The following is a 17,537-nucleotide window of genomic DNA, read 5'->3' as shown; positions in this document are numbered from 1 at the left end:
CCACCTTGTTTACAATCAAATTCCAGTTCTTATTTAGAATAAGACCTTTGTCTTTGTTAGGCGAAAAGAATTTTAACAAAGACTAAGTTCTCACTCTAAAGTAAGAACTGGTATTCGATTGTAAACAAGGTGGGAGAGTGGAAACCTGACTGGATGAGCACCAACCAGTCAGACGGGATGGACTATGGTCTTAAGCATTGAAAAAAACGTAAATATTCCAAGCTGGAACAACCACAAGGTCAAGAATTTAACTGTGAAAGTGCCGAACTACATTAAAAGTGCTAAGTTACAAAAATAGATGAATTAGATCAAACCAGCACTCTGCAAGTAGATAATTTAACTAATCCATTGGGGGAGAACCAAGAAATGTGTTACATGCTGAATGTAGAGTGTGATAAGAACATTAAAGAGTCGAAAGAAAAATTCTCTGTTAATTGAATGTATCCCTATCAAGTTACATGATCTTCTTGGCTGTAGCGAGTTACAAGACAGTCTGACACAGATTCACACTGCGCATTGACAACACCCAGTGGGCTGTGTTAATAGTGACGTCAATATGTTGGAATACTGCCAACATTAAATAGTCCCCAGAAATAGCGACATCTTGGGAAATCCAAGGAATTGCAAAATGAATATAACACTGACCTCTGGTGGCTTAAGTGATAACATAAGTCATGAGATAATGGTCCAACAGCAATGTTGCAACTTGCCCCAGTAAAAACTAATGGAGTGAAAACACGTAAGAACAAAAATGGAAATTATGCAAAGAGGTAGCAGGTTTAACATCAACTACCAGAACAAAGGAAAACCGGCAAATGCACCATTTATGTAAAGAAATTCAATATCCTATAAAAAGCTTAAAAAGAGATCAACTGAAGATAATATGGAAGAATCCATAGATGATTCTCCCAAGTTGACTTTCATGGATCATTTGAAACCAGGTGTTACCAAAATGGCGAAGCTAACAAAAGCAGATTGGAGTGAAGCTGCCATTTGCTACAGTGACCTGATGCAAACTGCCAAACAAGTGGAGCAAGATATTGAAATTTGAATAAGGCGGGTAGAAACTATCCCAGCAAGAAAAGCTACCACCATACATACAGCCAAAACTCTGATTAAGGACTATATTCCTAGATGGGGATTCCCTTGACACAATGGCTCTAACCAAGGAACACATGTTTGTTAAGAATTATGTCAACCGATGAATATTTAATGGCATTTCCATTGCCCACATTATCCAGAGTCACAGGCAAGTTGAAAGAACGAATGGCATTATCAAACAACAGCTGACTAAGTATTCGAGGAAAGTGCACCATGGCCTATAGCTCTTCCATTGGTTTTATGCAGCATTAGATCACCCCCAAACAAGAAGACAAACCTGAATCCATTTTAAGTGGTAGCAAGGCGACCTATGTCACCACTGTGAGCTCTCAATCTCAGAGTGGCTGATATTCAGTCGCAAGAAAAAGTTTGTGAACCCTTTGCAATTACTCATAAAATGTGATCTGATCTTCATCTAAATCTCAATAATAGACTAACACAATCTGCCTAAACTAATAGCAAACAAACAATTGCACTTCTTCTCGTCAATACTGAATACACCATTTAAACAATCACAGTCTGGGTTCAAAAAAGTATGTCAACCTCTGGGGTAAGGCCTTCTACAAAAGTTACTTGGAGTCAGGTGTTCCAATCAATGAGATGAGATGGGAGGTGTGGGTTGCAGAGGTGCCTGGCCCTATAAAAAAGACACACACAGTCAGGTTACTGACAGACTCTGCTCTTCTCAATAAAGATGATTTATTCATGTGCACCAATCAACTCAATCAACTTTCAGAGGTCTTTCGAAGAACCGTAAAGATGCATGAAGCCGGAAAAGGTTACAAAAATATTTCTAAAAACCTGAGTGTTCATCAGTCCACAGTGGGAGAAATTCTCTACAAATGGAGGAAATTCAGCACCATTACTGCTCTCCCTAGGAGTGGGTGTCCTGCAAAGATCACACCAAGAGCACAATGTGCAATTCTGAAGGAGGTAAAAAAGAACCCAATGGTAACAGCAAAAGACCAGCAGAAATCTCTAGAACTTGCTGAAGTCTCTGTTCATGTGTCCACTATAAGGAAAACACTGAACAAGAATGGTGTTCATGGAAGTACACCACGAAGGAAACTGCTGTTCTCCAAAAAGAAAAATTGCTGCATATCTCAAGTTTGCAAAAGACCATCAGGATGCTCCAAAACACTCTTGAAACAATATTTTGCAGACAAATGGGATAAAAGTTGAACTTTTTGGCAGAAATCCTGGTACAAGAGGGAAAGTAACCAGAAGTCGTGACACCTGTTGGCACCAATGACATAGGCAGGAAGAGAGATGAGGTCCTGAAGTAAGAGTTTCAGGAGCTAGGCAGAAGGCTGAAGAACAGGACCTCAAGGATGGCGTTCTCAGGATTTCTGCCAGTGCTATGTCATACTGATGGTAAGGATTGGAGGAGATGGCAGTTAAATGCGTGGCTGAGGAGTTGGTGCAGGGGGGCAGGGTTTTAGATTTTTGGATCATTGGGATCCCTTCTGGGGAAGGTGGGACCTGTACAGTTTGGATGGGTTGCACCTGAACTCGAGGGGGAGCAATATCTTTGCAGGTAGGTTTGCTAGCATGGTTCGGGAGGGTTTAAACTAATTTGCAAGGGGGATGGGACCCGGAGCGATGGAATGGTGAAAGAAGTGCATGGAGTAAAGCCAGATCTAACATATAGAGAGGCTTTGAGGAAAGAGAAGCAGAATAAAAGGTGTAAAGGTAGGAAGGTAGAAGGGCGTGTACTTCAATGCAAGAAGCATCAGGAACAAAGGCGATGAACTGAGAGCTTGGATACATACATGGAATTATGATGTAGTGGCCATTACAGAGACTTGGCTAGAACCAGGGCAGGAATGGATTCTCAATATTCCTGGATTTCAGTGCTTTAAAAGGGGGGGAAAAACAGGAGGAGGGGTGGCATTACTGGTCAGGGATACTATTATAGCTACAGGTAGTGTAGCAGGATCCTCTTTTGAGTCAGTATGGGTGGAAGTCAGGAAGGGGAAGGGAGCAGTTACACTATGGGGAGTATTCTATAGGCCCCCTGATAGCAGCAGAGATACCGAGGAGCAGATTGGGAGGCAGATTTTGGAAAGGTTGTTATCATGGGTGACTTTAACTTCCCTAATATTGATTGGAACCTGATTAGTTCCAAGGGTTTAGACAGGGCAGAGTTTGTTAAGTGTGTCCAGGACGGATTCCTGTCACAGTATGTTGACAGACCGACTAGGGGGAATGCCATACTAGATTTAGTATTAGGTAATGAACTGGGTCAGGTCACAGATCTCTCAGTGGGTGAGCATCTGGGGGACAGTGACCACTGCTCCCTGGCCTTTAGCATTATCATGGAAAAGGATAGAATCAGAGAGGAAGGGAAAATTTTTAATTGGGAAAGGGCAAATTATGAGGCTATAAGGCTAGAACTTGCGGGTGTGAATTGGGGTGATGCTTTTGCAGGGAAATGTACTATGGACATGTGGTCGATGTTTAGGGATCTCTTGCAAGACTTTAGGGATAAATCTGTCCTGGTGAGGAAGATAAAGAATGGTAGGGTGAAGGAACCATGGGTGACAAGTGAGGTGGAAAATCTAGTCAGGTGGAAGAAGGCAGCATACATGAGGTTTAGGAAGCAAGGATCATATGGGTCTATTGAGGAATATAGGGTAGAAAGAAAGGAGCTTAAGAAGGGACTGAGAAGAGCAAGAAGGGGGCATGAGAAGGTCTTGGCGAGTAGGGTAAAGGAAAACCCCGAAACATTCTTCAATTATGTGAAGAACAAAAGGATGACAGGAGTGAAGGTAGGACCGATTAGAGATAAAGGTGGGAAGATGTGCCTGGAGGCTGTGGAAGTCAGCGAGGTCCTCAATGAATACTTCTCTTCGGTATTCACCAATGAGAGGGAACTTGATGACAGTGAGGACAATATGAGTGAGGTTGATGTTCTGGAGCATGTTGATATTAAGGGAGAGGAGGTGTTGAAGTTATTAAAATACATTAGGACCGATAAGTCCTCGGGGCTGGACGGAATATTCCTCAGGCTGCCCCGCGAGGCGAGGGAAGAGACTGCTGAGCCTCTGGCTAGGACCTTTATGTCCTTGTTGTCTACGGGAATGGTACCGGAGGATTGGAGGGAGGCGAATGTTGTCACCTTGTTCAAAAAAGATAGTAGGGATAGCCCGGGTAATTATAGACCTGTGAGCCTTACGTCTGTGGTGGGAAAGCTGTTGGAAAAGATTCTTAGAGATAGGATCTATGGGCAGTTAGAGAATCATGGTCAGATCAGGGACAGTCAGCTTGGCTTTGTGAAGGGCAGATCATGTCTAACAAGTCTGATAGATTTCTTTGAGGAGGTGACCAGGCATATAGATGAAGGTAGTGCAGTGGATGTGATCTATATGGATTTTAGTAAGGCATTTGACAAGGTTCCACACGGTAGGCTTATTCAGAAAGTCAGAAGGCATGGGATCCAGGGAAGTTTGGCCAGGTGGATTCAGAATTGGCTTGCCTGCAGAAGGCAGAGGGTCATGGTGGAGGGAGTACATTCGGATTGGAGGGTTGTGGCGAGTGGTATCCCACAAGGATCGGTTCTGGGACCTCTGCTTTTCGTGATTTTCATTAACGACCTGGATGTAGGGGTAGAAGGGTGGGTTGGCAAGTTTGCAGACGACACAAAGGTTGGTGGTGTTGTAGATAGTGTAGAGGATTGTCAAAGATTGCAGAGAGACATTGATAGGTTGCAGAAGTGGGCTGAGAAGTGGCAGATGGAGTTCAACCCAGAGAAGTGTGAGGTGGTACACTTTGGAAGGACAAACTCCAAGGGAGAGTACAAAGTAAATGGCAGGATACTTGGTAGTGTGGAGGAGTAGAGGGATCTGGGGGTACATGTGCACAGATCCCTGAAAGTTGCCTCACAGGTAGATAGGGTAGTTAAGAAAGCTTATTGGGTGTTAGCTTTCATAAGTCGAGTGATAGAGTTTAAGAGTCACAAGGTAATGATGCAGCTCTATAAAACTCTGGTTAGGCCACACTTGGGAGTACTGTGTCCAGTTCTGGTCGCCTCACTATAGGAAGGATGTGGAAGCATTGGAAAGGGTACAGAGGAGATTTACCAGGCTGCCACCTGGTTTAGTGAGTATGGATTATGATCAGAGATTAAGGGAGCTAGGGCTTTACTCTTTGGAGAGAAGGAGGATGACAGGAGACATAATAGAGGTATACAAGATATTAAGAGGAATAGATAAGAGTGGATAGCCAGTGTCTCTTCCCCAGGGCGCCACTGCTCAATACAAGGGGACATGGCTTTAAGGTAAGGGGTGGGAAGTTCAAGGGGGATATTAGAAGAAGGTTTTTACTCAGAGAGTGACTGGTGCGTGGAATACACTGCCTGAGTCAGTGGTGGAGGCAGATACACTAGTGAAATTTAAGAGACTACTAGACAGGTATATGGAGGAATTTCAGGCGGGGGGTTATATGGGAGGCAGGGTTTGAGGGTTGGCACAACAATGTGGGCCGAAGGGCCTGTACTGTGCTGTCCTGTTCTATGTTCTATGTTCTAAATGCACACCGCTACGTTTGGAGGAAGAAGCATCATGGTTTGAGGCTGCTTTGCTGCCTCGGGGTCTGGAACACTTGTAATCATTGAGGGAACAATGAATTCAAAATTGTATCAAGACAGGAGAATGTCATGGCAGCAGTGCATCTCCTGAAGCTTAATAGAAGTTAGATGAGGCAATAAAGATTTGAAACAAAAGAATAAATCAACAATAGAATGAAAAAAAAAAAAAATCATGTTTTAGAATTGCCATGTCAGAGACAAGACCTGAACCCAATTGAGATGCTGTGGCATGACCTGAAGAGGGCTGGTCATGCAAGGTATCCCAGAAATATTGATGAACTGAAACAGATTTGTATGCAGGAATGGTCTAAAATTTCTTCTCGTCCTTGTGCAAGTCTGATCAGCAGCTGCAGGAAACATTTGATAGAGGTTATTGCTGCTAAAGTAGGTATTACCAGCTATTAAATACAAGGGTTCACATACTTTTTCTAGCCTGGACAATGAATGATTAAACAACATGTTCAATAAAGGCATGAAAAGTATAAATGTTTGTGCGTTATTTTGTTTGTCTAATATTGTGACTGAGATGAAGAACAGACCACATTTTGAGTAATTAATGAAGAAAACCAGGTAATTGCAAAGGGTTCACAAACTTTTTCTTGCACCTGTACACGTTATGGCTGACAGTTTAATTGATTATTGTGTGAAACTAACCCAAGTTTCTGCTGTTTGGAGTGGTCTATCGGAAGGAGGGCACACCTTGATTCCTGGCAAGTGGGTTCTTGACAAGAAACAACTTAAGGCAGCACAAGAATGATTCCGGGAATGAAAGGGTTAGCATACAAGGAACATTTGATGGCTCTGGGTCTGTACACACTGGCGTTTAGAAGAATGAGGATGGGATCTCATTCAAACCTTTCAAATGTTGAAAGGCCTAGGCAGAATAGACGTGGAAAGGATATTTTCCATGGTGGGGGGAGTCTAGCACATGAGGGCACTGCCTCAGGATAGAGAGGCATCCATTTAAAACAGAGGTTCAATGAAATTTCTTTAGCCAGAGGGTGGTGAATTTGTGGAATTTATTACCACAGGCAGCTGTGGAGACCAGGTTGCTGAGTGTATTTAAGGCAGAGCTTGATCAGTTCTTGATTGGACACTGATTCAAAGGTGATAGGGAGAAGGCTGAGGAGGGGAAAAAAGGATCGGCCATGATTGAATGGTGGAGCAGACTCGATAGGCCAAATGGCCTAATTCTGCTCCTATGCGTTATAGATGAACCACTGGGAGCGTGGTAGGAAGGTCCTTACCAAGCACTGTTAATTACCAATTCAGCAGTCAAAATTGAAGGTAAAATTAATTGGATACATGCCAGCCACTGCAAATGAGCTTAAGTGACTCCAGAATGCTGTGGAAAGACTTCTGGACATTATGGATCTTATTTTGAGGTTTGTTGTTATTATATGTTTACCTATTTCCCTTACTAATGATGTGCTAATTAAATTAAGTAATAAATGTGAATACAATCACCATGTTTTGAGAAGCACCGTATCTGACCCTATCCATACTATAGCCCAGATATCATCTCAGTTCATAGCAAAGCTATCCAATCTTCTATATCTGCTATCAGATCTTCTCTTAGCAAATAAGGGGGAAAACTTGTGCAGTTTTAGGTAAGGGACGTTGTACCTATATACCCGACAACTCCAAATACATAATTACTCAATATTAAAAGTCACAATACTTATTTAATATTCATGATCATAATCTAATTCTTTTGTGTTTGTTTAAAGGCGATTATTACTAGCATAGTCCAAACTCCTATAAGTATTACTAATGTATCCAATCATGACATAATACTACAGATATTTCCAAGAACATGTATACTCTTTGATATTATACAATTGAAGTAGTATTTGATTACTCTGTAAAGTAGATACTTTAAGTTTTTTCACCTCTACATTTTCAGATGTGGCGATTCTAATAGCGTACCTTATAGAATTGGAAGGGTGGGGGAGGTGGCCTGTTGGAATCGGTTGTTTTGTTAATACTTATTATATTAGTTGAATTAATGTAAGACTAAACTCGTAGTCCTTGCTAACATTTTCGTAGTGTTTTGCCTGCATTTACTGGCAGAAGGTGGTTATTGCAGTTACATAATGGTTTTGGACACCTTTTCATTTTTCATTGGCTGAGTATTAGCACATTACCGTCATGCTATGATTGTGCAACCATTGTCTGGTTTATTCTTAGCAAGGGAATTTCTGTAATCTTAATTATAAAGGTGTTAGTATCAAGAGCACCACATTTACTTTATTGAATCTCTTTGGACAATCAACACTATTTTTTGAGCCTTCCTTGTGATACCATGCTAGATTACAATGAGTGACAACAGTTCCTGGTTTAGAGAGTATGCATTATGATCAGAGATTAAGGGAGCTAGGGCTTTACTCTTTGGAGAGGAGGAGGATGAGAGGAGACATGATAGAGGTGTACAAGATAATAAGAGGAATAGATAGAGTGGATAGCCAGCGCCTCTTCCCCAGGGCACTACTGCTCAATACAAGAGGACATGGCTTTAAGGTAAGGAGTGGGAAGTTGAAGGGGGATATTAGAAGAAGGTTTTTTACTCAGAGAGTGGCTGGTGCATGGAATGCACTGCCTGAGTCAGTGGTGGAGGCAGATACATTAGTGAAGTTTAAGAGACTACCAGACAGGTATATGGAGGAATTTAAGGTGGGGGCTTATATAGGAGGCAGGGTTTGAGGGTCAGCACAACATTGTGAGCCGAAGGGCCTGTACTATGTTCCCACACACTGCACTCCAAGCAGACCAAATCTATCTGGCAAAAATAAACTGGAGTTGTCACACAGAGGTTATGGATGTATGTTCAGATAGTACGAAATGCAAACACAGCTTCAGGAATAGATGGTTATAAAAATAATCACACAGGACAGCTATTTAAAAAGAAATAAATGAGCAAACAGAAAATAGCTGAGTTTGTTATTAAACTTCCTATAACCAGTCTTGCAACTGCTGACTCAAGGATATTAAACCTTGTTTGCTTTGTGTACACTTTGAATTCCAGACTGTAAAAAGGAAAACACAATCTTAAGGTTTTAATTTTTAAATTTTCTGGTAATTAAATATCTTGTAAAAATCTAAAAAATGAGAAATTCAATAAAAACTACTGCATTTACTTTAAAAAAAGATTAAATAACAAATGGCATTATTTGAACCCTGTCCAGAGACCCTGTAGTTTCAATCCCGAATAACCATTTTGCAATTATACAAAATGCTGTTCCATGTATTAGCAAAATGAATTAAATCCATCATAAGAACACAAGTTTCCTGTAAACAATGTACTTTTTAAATAACACAACTCTGTTTAAAAGGGTAATGACATATTCAATGAATTAAAACTGAAGGATAGAGACAAGCACAGCATGGAGCTAGCTGTTCACAGGCTAGGAGCATTCCAACTGATAGAAAATGTTGGGCAACTGAAATACACAGCTTTTGTTTTGGTAAATTGGTAACGTAACTATGTTTAAATCAAGTACAATATATTAGTTTCTAACATCCAAAAGAAAACATGTCCTCACCATACATTGTAACACTGAAATAAACTGTCAGGATACTCAGGCTGAAAAGGATGCTGACTCTCCAAAGATCCGAACCACCAGGCATCATCTATAATACTGCGAAATCTGTCCCCTAGTAAATCAGGAACAGAAAAACTTTAAATATCCCTTCCTAAGAAGTGCATTAATAGTAATTACAACCTAACCTCCATGTGAGTTTTTATTAATTCCTTTTTCCATTATTTTAGGTTAACCACGGGGAGAACAAAATCAGGCAAGCAGCCAGAATTGAAGAATCAAAGATATCCTGGAATATTATGATAGAAAAAGTTACAAATTAGAAAATGTGGAGAGAACAGGAGTGAGGCCATGAAGGTGGTTGAAAATAAAAGTGAAAATTTGAACAGTGAGATTTTGCTTAACTAAGAGCCACTGAAAGTCAACCATCATCACAGATATGGTGAATGAACTGGTCTGCTCCCTGCCATGGCAAAAATGTCCACAGGTCTGGTACTAGACAAAGGGATGAGTTATATATTGGTACATGATGGGCCAAAGGACCTGTTTTCTGTGCTGCATCATACTATGATTCTCTTACTGTACCAAATGCTATGTCACAAAGTCAAACATTAATGTGTTGCATATGCACAACCAAATGTGCTGACATAGGGTAGATCTTCAAAAAATGCTATCATTTTCCTGTCACCTTTGTTTAAAAATCCATACTTACTGAACTTCAGCATGACTTATACCATCCTTCAACATTCTTCTCCAAACTATATGCTCACTAGCTGCTACACCATCTGGCTTCTAATATATTTCAGTGCATGAATTTCCCATTAAAAACAGATCCATGAGAAATGATAAACAGATTAAATTTCATGCAGTTTCTTTCATAGCTATACTCTGTTCACTGTTGTGAGGGCAAACTCAAAGTATTCATTTGAATCTAAGTCATGTCCTCTACTTCCACATTTACATTAAACCCATCTCTAGACGGCTTTACACTTTCACTTATAATCTCTAACCATATATATATATATATATACACACACACACATACATACACACACACATCTTATTTTACAAAATAACTTCTGAGTTTTTCAATTTATTCATCAATGTGTCTTCACCACCTGCAGTTTCTATACTCCACTAGACTTTGAAGAATTGGAACTACTGTGCCTGTCAGAAGATTCCTCTTGTTATTTTTTTAATATTTTACCTGAAGGTACCAGTTTCTTCCAAAAGTTACAAGTTTTAATTAAATGGAGAACCCACAACTATTCCAGGGTGTACATATATCATTTCAACTAGGGCAAGCATTTAATTGTTTAGTGTAACTAACTATAGCAAATTGATTTTATTGAGATAGAAGAGTTTATTATTAAAGCTGATCTTACAGATGTATAAATTTAGTATCTTTCTTAACATAAGAGAGACCAAGAGGTCATGGGTAGTGGTAGAAGCAGATATATTACAAGTGTGTAGATTGGGTATTTCCTGGAATGCATGTACAAAACAAATTTAGTATCTGCAGATTTGCCTTAAAGTTTTTGAATCAACAGACCAAACCTGGTCATCTCCTTCCATCAGTCCACTCCTCCACCTTTCCTCAGAACTGAATGAAATTGGCATCCTGCCACAATCAAAGAACCTCAGCATTTCAGTTAATATGACCAAATTCTACGATGCTCACCTCACTTCTTCTGGGAGTTTGAATTTAGAATTATTCTTAACCACAGCTGAATGGAGACCCTACAATTATCCATAATGGTACATGAATACCATTCAGGTAAGCAAATATTTCATTGACTAGTGTAACAAAAATGTTTAACATTGTTTTTTGTGGAGGTAACATTAAAGATTAGTTAACATGAGTTATGAATTTGCAATTTACTGTCTTCATTTGGAAATTGGCAGTTTGGGATTCAACATGCACCAAAAACAAACCATTTGACAAATGAAATCTGCAGCTTTGAGGCATGTAACCTTAGTCTGTTCTTTCCCATGACATAAAGGGCACTATTATTTAAAAGTGTCATCATTCTTATTTTGAACAATAACAAAATTGGCACCTTTAAGATTCACGATTATTTAACTCTACTCTGGTGCCTAAGAATGGGCTCAATACCCACTTGCTGTATTGGTAAAAGTGGCATTTTGTTAAAGGTATATTGCTTCTGGCCAATACTGAACAAAAGAAAGACTCAGTTTTAATTGCTATCCCAAAATGATAACATACATATCCAGCCGAGGAAAAACTCAACTCACCAACTTTCCAGTTTCTCTTTTTAGCTTCATCATAAAATTGCCGCAACACTAAAAAGTCAATGACATCTGGCATATCATGGTATCTGAAAAAAAATGATACGTAGAGGGCTAATGCAACCAGATAGTTAAAAGTTCATAGCAGCACATTTTGCATGTATTTTTTTAAAAGATCAGTATTGAACATGCTTGCAACGAAACTACATTTTCAAGAGGGAAGTTGAAAGGGTGCTGAATGCTGTTGACATAGGAGAAAAATAGCATGTTAAGTACAAAAGAGGAGACAGCAGTTCAGAGATTGGAATTACTCTTGCTTAGCATCGTTAGTTCTTAACTTTGTTTTGTTTTCCCACCTGTGGCTACATTTGAGCACACATAACATAGTAGAGAGCTCCTAATATAGAGAACCGTCAGGACAAGGTTATTTTTTAAAACTTATTCTTAGGAGCTTGTAATGAATCTGATCAAATTCCAGCTGCAAGTAGCTTAAATCATGAACAGCTCACTATTTCAAATAAAAGATCATTTAGCATCCAGTGATATGTAAAATTAGGATTTAAAGATTAGTTGCATCTTTTGACTCCACAGACCAGAACTCTCATCTCATTGCTAAAATTCCAAACTGAACAACATAAGGCCCATTTTCATCATACTTGAGTAAGATGAAGAGAGTCATGCTATTCTGTGGAGGTCAAAACTACAGGCTGGGTACCCTTATCCAAAACGTTTAGGGCCAGAAGTGTCTCAGATTTTGGAATATATAATGAAGTAGAGTAGCTTGGAAATGCCATGATTTGTGACTTTGAACTTACGTACAATTGGTAGGCAGACTTTGTCTTACACTTGTTCATCACACATATGCAGCCGTTCAGCATGTTATAAATTCTCATCAGCAACAATCTTGGTAAACTCAATGAATTTCCCTGTTGCATTGTGATCAGATGCTTTATCACAAATCATTAAAAATGTAATACTATGTCATTTCTTAAATTTCTGCAATCAGCCTGCTGAATATTCACAATTAACTTCAATTTCAGTTCACCATGATAGATCTTTGCTTGTTTCCATGATCAGCAAAGTTTTGCTGGATGCTGAGGTTAAGATGGCGCTACTGAACATGTGTGTCAGCTTCCTGGCAGTCAAAAAGCTCAGAACTCAGACTAAAAAAATCACTAAAGATCCCTTTTCTGAGGTAAACTGTGTTAAATTATCGCCACAAACGGTGAAGGGGAGAGCAATGACTAAGTGTGTTCAGTGAATGAATCGACGCACATGGACTTCCGATGTCCGTACAGCTTGTCCAGGAGCGAGGTGGGATCACTCTGGGCGCCATAAGGAGAAGTCAGGGTCCAGGCAGAGGAGATGCGATTTCAATGCTCGTACAACTGGCCTGGGTACGACGTTGGTTTGCTCCGGACACCATCAAGCTTGACAGCGGATTTGAGCTGGGCAATAAGATCCGGGCCTGGAGTGAGTCACCGAGCAGCGCGATCTAGATTCGATTTCAATGCTCGTTCAACTGGCCTGAGTATGACGTTGGGTTGCTAAGGGCGCCGTCGAGCTGATCTGACTAGCCTGAGAGCGGATTTGAGCTGGGCAATAAAATCCGGCCTGGAGTGAGTCACCGGGCAGCATGATCTAGGCCTGGGACCTTTCGTAGCAGTGGTGCCTGGCTCCCTGTGCAAGGTACAATATGCTGTTTAAACAATTTAAACACCAGCCCAAATCAGAGGCGAGAGACAGGGCACCGGTGCTTTTCTGTGTTCCATTTTTGGGTCAATTTAAACACTGGCCTAGATAGACTGAAAAGACAGCGTGTCAGATGGGATGACAGCCAATTTCGCTCGTCCTCCACGATGGTCATCTTCATGGCACTGAGGCTATGAAGACGGCCTCAGCTGCTGTGCTCCATGCCCACTAATAAGATGGACTAATAAGTGAGGCTTTGGGCCTACTCTGGGCTGCACCGGGGTTTGATTTGAAGATTCATTTTTGGTTCAGAATGCTGTTGTTCACTTCAATTGCTTGCATGACTTGTATTTCTTTTTTTTTCTCTTGCACATTGAGTGTTGGTCTTTATTTCAATTTTTATTCCTTTTCTTCTTTAAATTGGGCTATTTCGGGTTTCTTGATTTATGGCTACCTGTGAACAAACAAATCTCAAGATTGTACTTCAATCTTGAATCTTAAGTGGAATATGTTCACACCAATGAAACCACTATTTTAATACGTGATTGAAATCTTCAATTTTTGCTTTATGCTATGTTTTTTTTTTATTTTTCATTAACTTCAGTTCATTACATATGTGAGGTCATTTCTCAGAATTGTGGTGCAGAGAGATCGGGGCATCATTTGGGAATCTTCCCAGTGCCTTGTGACGTCATGTTAGCACTCAAAAAATTTTCAGTTTTCAGAGGTTTTTAAATTTTGGAATTTCAGATAAGGGGTACTCAACCTGTTATAATTACTAAATTGAAATTTCACATATTGAGCTTTGAATTATAGGCTAATTGTCATTAGACCTGATACAGAGTAAATTACAGTTTAGAGAACATAATAAAAGCAAAAGGCATACACCTTTTAAAGTGATCAAGATGTCTGCCTAATATTTGAAACTGCATATACGGATATTCTTTCCTATAAGAAATTGCAGTTACTTACTTAATAGAAAAACATTCTCCAGACATTTTGCCAGTTATAGGATCTAACAGAGAAAGTTTCAGACAGCATAATGTAGGTGGTCCAACTTCATACTTGATCCCAATGACCTTTACAATCTCTTGTTCCTATAGATTAATAAAATAATATGAAATTATTTAGCCATAAAATAGCCAATATGTCCTTATAAAAAATAGTTCATATTTTTATGCACCCTACTTTTTTTCTGCCACATCATGGGCTATAACCCTTTTGATCAGGAAAAAAAAAACAACTGTTTTAAAAGCAACCGATTGGCTAAAGTAGGTATCACATAGAACATAGAAATTGACAGCTAATTACAGGCTCTTTGGCCCAAAATATTCTGCCGACCATGTAACCTACTCTAGAGACTGGCTAGAATTTCCCTACCACATAGCCCTCTATTTTTCTAACCTCCAGGTACCTAACTAAGAGTCTCTTAAAAGACCCTATTGTATCCACTTCCACCACCACCACCGGCAGTGCATTCCACGCACCAACTGCTCTCTGTGTGATAAGCTTACCACTGACATCCCCTTGGTACCTATTTCTAAGCACCTTAAAATTGTGGACCCTCATGTTAGCCACTTCAGTCCTCGGATTAAGCCTCTGACTATCCACATGATCAATGCCTCTCATCTCTATCAGGTCACCTCTCACCCTCCGTCACTCCAAGGAGAAAAGGCCAGGTACATTCAACCAATTCTCTTAAAGTACGCCCTCCAATCCAGGCAACATCCTTGTAAATCTCCTCTGCAATTTCTCTATCAGAACGGAGGAAAGGGAAAACAGAAATAAATCTAAGATAGTGAGAGTAAAGATGTCAGGAAAGACAGGCAGGTGATGGGGCAAATTTGTAGCCATTGGGATGAGTTGCAGTGCAATAAAGTTGCAGTGAAATTAAAGCGAAAAGTACCAAATACTGGTCTTAAGATGTGATACTTAAATGCACGCAGCATAAGGAATAAGGTGGATGATCTTGTCGTACAGCTACAGATTGGCAGGTATGATATTGTGGCTATCACTGAGACGTGGCTAAAGGATGCATGTCTCTGGGAGCTGAACGACCAAGGATACACGGTGTATCGGAAGGATAGGAAGGTAGGCAGAAGGGGAGGCATGGCTTTATTGGTAAGAAATATATTAAATCATTAGAAAGAGGTGATATAGGATCGGAAGGTGCAGAATCTTTATGGATTGAGCTAAGAAATTGCAAGGGTAAAAGGACCCTGATGGCAGTTTATAGGCCTCCAAACAGCTGCAGTGATGTGGACTACAAATTACAACAGGAAATAGAAAAGGCTTGTCAGAAGGGCAGTGTCATGATAATTGTGGGGGATTTTAACATGCGAGTGGATTGGGAAAATCAGGTCGGCACTGGATCTCAAGAGAGAGAATTTGTAGAATGTCTGCGAGATGGCTTTTTAGAACAGCTTGTTGTTGAGCCCACTAGGGATCGGCTATACTGGATTGGGTATTGTGTAATGAACCGGAGGTGAAATAGAGAGATTGGGGTGAAGGAACCCTTAGGAGGCAGTGATAATAACATGATTGAGTTCACTGTGACATTTGAAAAAGAGAAGCCGAAATCTGATGTGTCGGTATTTCAGTGGAGTAAAGGTAATTACAGTGGCATGAGAGAGGAACTGGCCAAAGTTGACTGGAAAGGGACACTGGCGGGAAAAACGGCAGAGCAGCAGTGGCTGGAGTTTATGCGAGAAGTGAGGAAGGTGCAAGACAGGTATATTCCAGAAAAAAAGAAATTTTCGAATGCAAAAAGGTTACAACTGTGGTTGACAAGAGAAGTCAAAGCCAAAGTTAAAGCAAAGGAGAGGCCATACAAGGAAGCAAAAATTAGTGGGAAGACAGAAGATTGGGAAGTTTTTAAAAGCTTACAAAAGGAAACTAAGAAGGTCATTAAGAGAGAAAAGATAAACTATGAAAGGAAGCTAGCAAATAATATCAAAGAGGATATTAAAAGCTTTTTCAAGTATATAAAGAGTAAAAGACAGGTGAGAGTAGATATAGGACCAATAGAAAATGATGCTGGAGAAATTGTAATGGGAGATAAGGAGATGGCAGAGGAACTAAACGAGTATTTTGCATCAGTCTTCACTGAGGAAGACATTAGCAGTATACCGGACACTCAAGGGTGGCAGGGAAGAGAAGTGTGCGCATTCACAATTACGACAGAGAAAGTACTCAGGAATCTGAATACTCTAAAGGTAGATAAATCTCCCGGACCAGATGGATTGCACCCACGTGTTCTGAAGGAAGTAGCTGTGGAGATTGCGGAGGCATTACTGATGATCTTTCAAAAGTCGATAGATTCTGGCATTATTCCGGAGGAATGGAAGATTGCAAATGTCACTCCACTATTTTAGAAGGGGGCAAGGAAGCAAAGAGGGAATTTTAGACCTGTTAACTTGAAATCGGTGGTTGGGAGGTTGTTGGAGTTGATTGTCAAGGATGAGGTTACAGAGTACCTGGAGGCATATGACAAGATAGGCAGAACTCAGCATGGATTCTTTAAAGGAAAATCCTGCCTGACAAACCTATTACAATTTTTTGAGGAAATTACCAGTAGGCTAGACAAGGGAGATGCAGTGGATGTTGTATAATTGGATTTTCAGAAGGCCTTTGACAAGGTGCCACACGAGACTACTTAACGAGATAAGAGCCCATGGAATTACGGGAAAGTTACATACATGGATAGAGCGTTGGCTGATTGGCAGGAAACAGAGAGTGGGAATAAAGGGATCCTATTCTGGTTGGCTGCCCGTTACCCGTGGTGTTCCACAGGGGTCCGTGTTGGGGCCGCTTCTTTTTACATTGTACATCAACGATTTGGATTATGGAGTAGATGGCTTTGCGGCTAAGTTTGCTGACGATACGGAGATATGTGGAGGGGCTGGTAGTGCTGAGGAAACGGAGAGTCTGCAGAGAGACTTAGATAGATTGGAAGAATGGGCAAAGAAGTGGCAAATGAAGTATAATGTTGGAAAGTGTACGGTTCAAAGCACTACCGTACTATTATCCAATCATGGCAGAAGTAATAAACGGACAGACTATTATTTAAATGGGGAAAGAATTCAAAGTTCTGAGATGCAACAGAACTTGGGAGTCCTTGTACAGGATACCCTTAAGGTTAATCTCCAGGTTGAGTCAGTAGTGAAGAAGGCGAATGCAATGTTGGCATTCGTTTCTAGAGGAATAGAGTATAGGAGCAGGAATGTAATGTTGAGGCTCTATAAGGCGCTGGTGAGACCTCACTTGGAGTATTGTGGGCAGTTTTGGTCTCCCTATTTAAGAAAGGATGTGCTGACATTGGAGAGGGTACAGAGAAGATTCACTAGAATGATTCCGGGAATGAGAAG

At 40.4% G+C, this 17,537-nt stretch overlaps 1 protein-coding gene across 5 annotated transcripts in view; it reads right to left on the bottom strand.

Annotated features, from left to right (window-relative positions):
* The window catches only part of brwd3 (bromodomain and WD repeat domain containing 3), a 278,952-nt gene that overhangs the window by 110,460 nt on the left and 150,955 nt on the right, over positions 1-17,537 (bottom strand). For 4 of the 5 annotated variants that reach the window (XM_063060431.1, XM_063060433.1, XM_063060432.1 and 1 more), the window contains exons 26-28: positions 14,143-14,267; positions 11,485-11,567; positions 9,232-9,343 (exon numbers count right to left, since the gene is read on the bottom strand). In XM_063060431.1, the coding sequence (XP_062916501.1) occupies positions 9,232-9,343; positions 11,485-11,567; positions 14,143-14,267 (320 nt within the window). Of the gene's footprint in view, positions 1-9,231; positions 9,344-11,484; positions 11,568-14,142; positions 14,268-17,537 lie in introns of those variants that run through there. The other variant, XR_010019491.1, reaches the window with a different exon arrangement.

The sequence above is a fragment of the Mobula hypostoma genome, chromosome 10, assembly GCF_963921235.1.
Source record: "Mobula hypostoma chromosome 10, sMobHyp1.1, whole genome shotgun sequence".
Taxonomy (NCBI): domain Eukaryota; kingdom Metazoa; phylum Chordata; class Chondrichthyes; order Myliobatiformes; family Myliobatidae; genus Mobula; species Mobula hypostoma.
The sequence above is the reverse complement of the archived record's forward strand: the minus strand, read 5'-3'. Positions and strand labels throughout refer to the sequence as shown.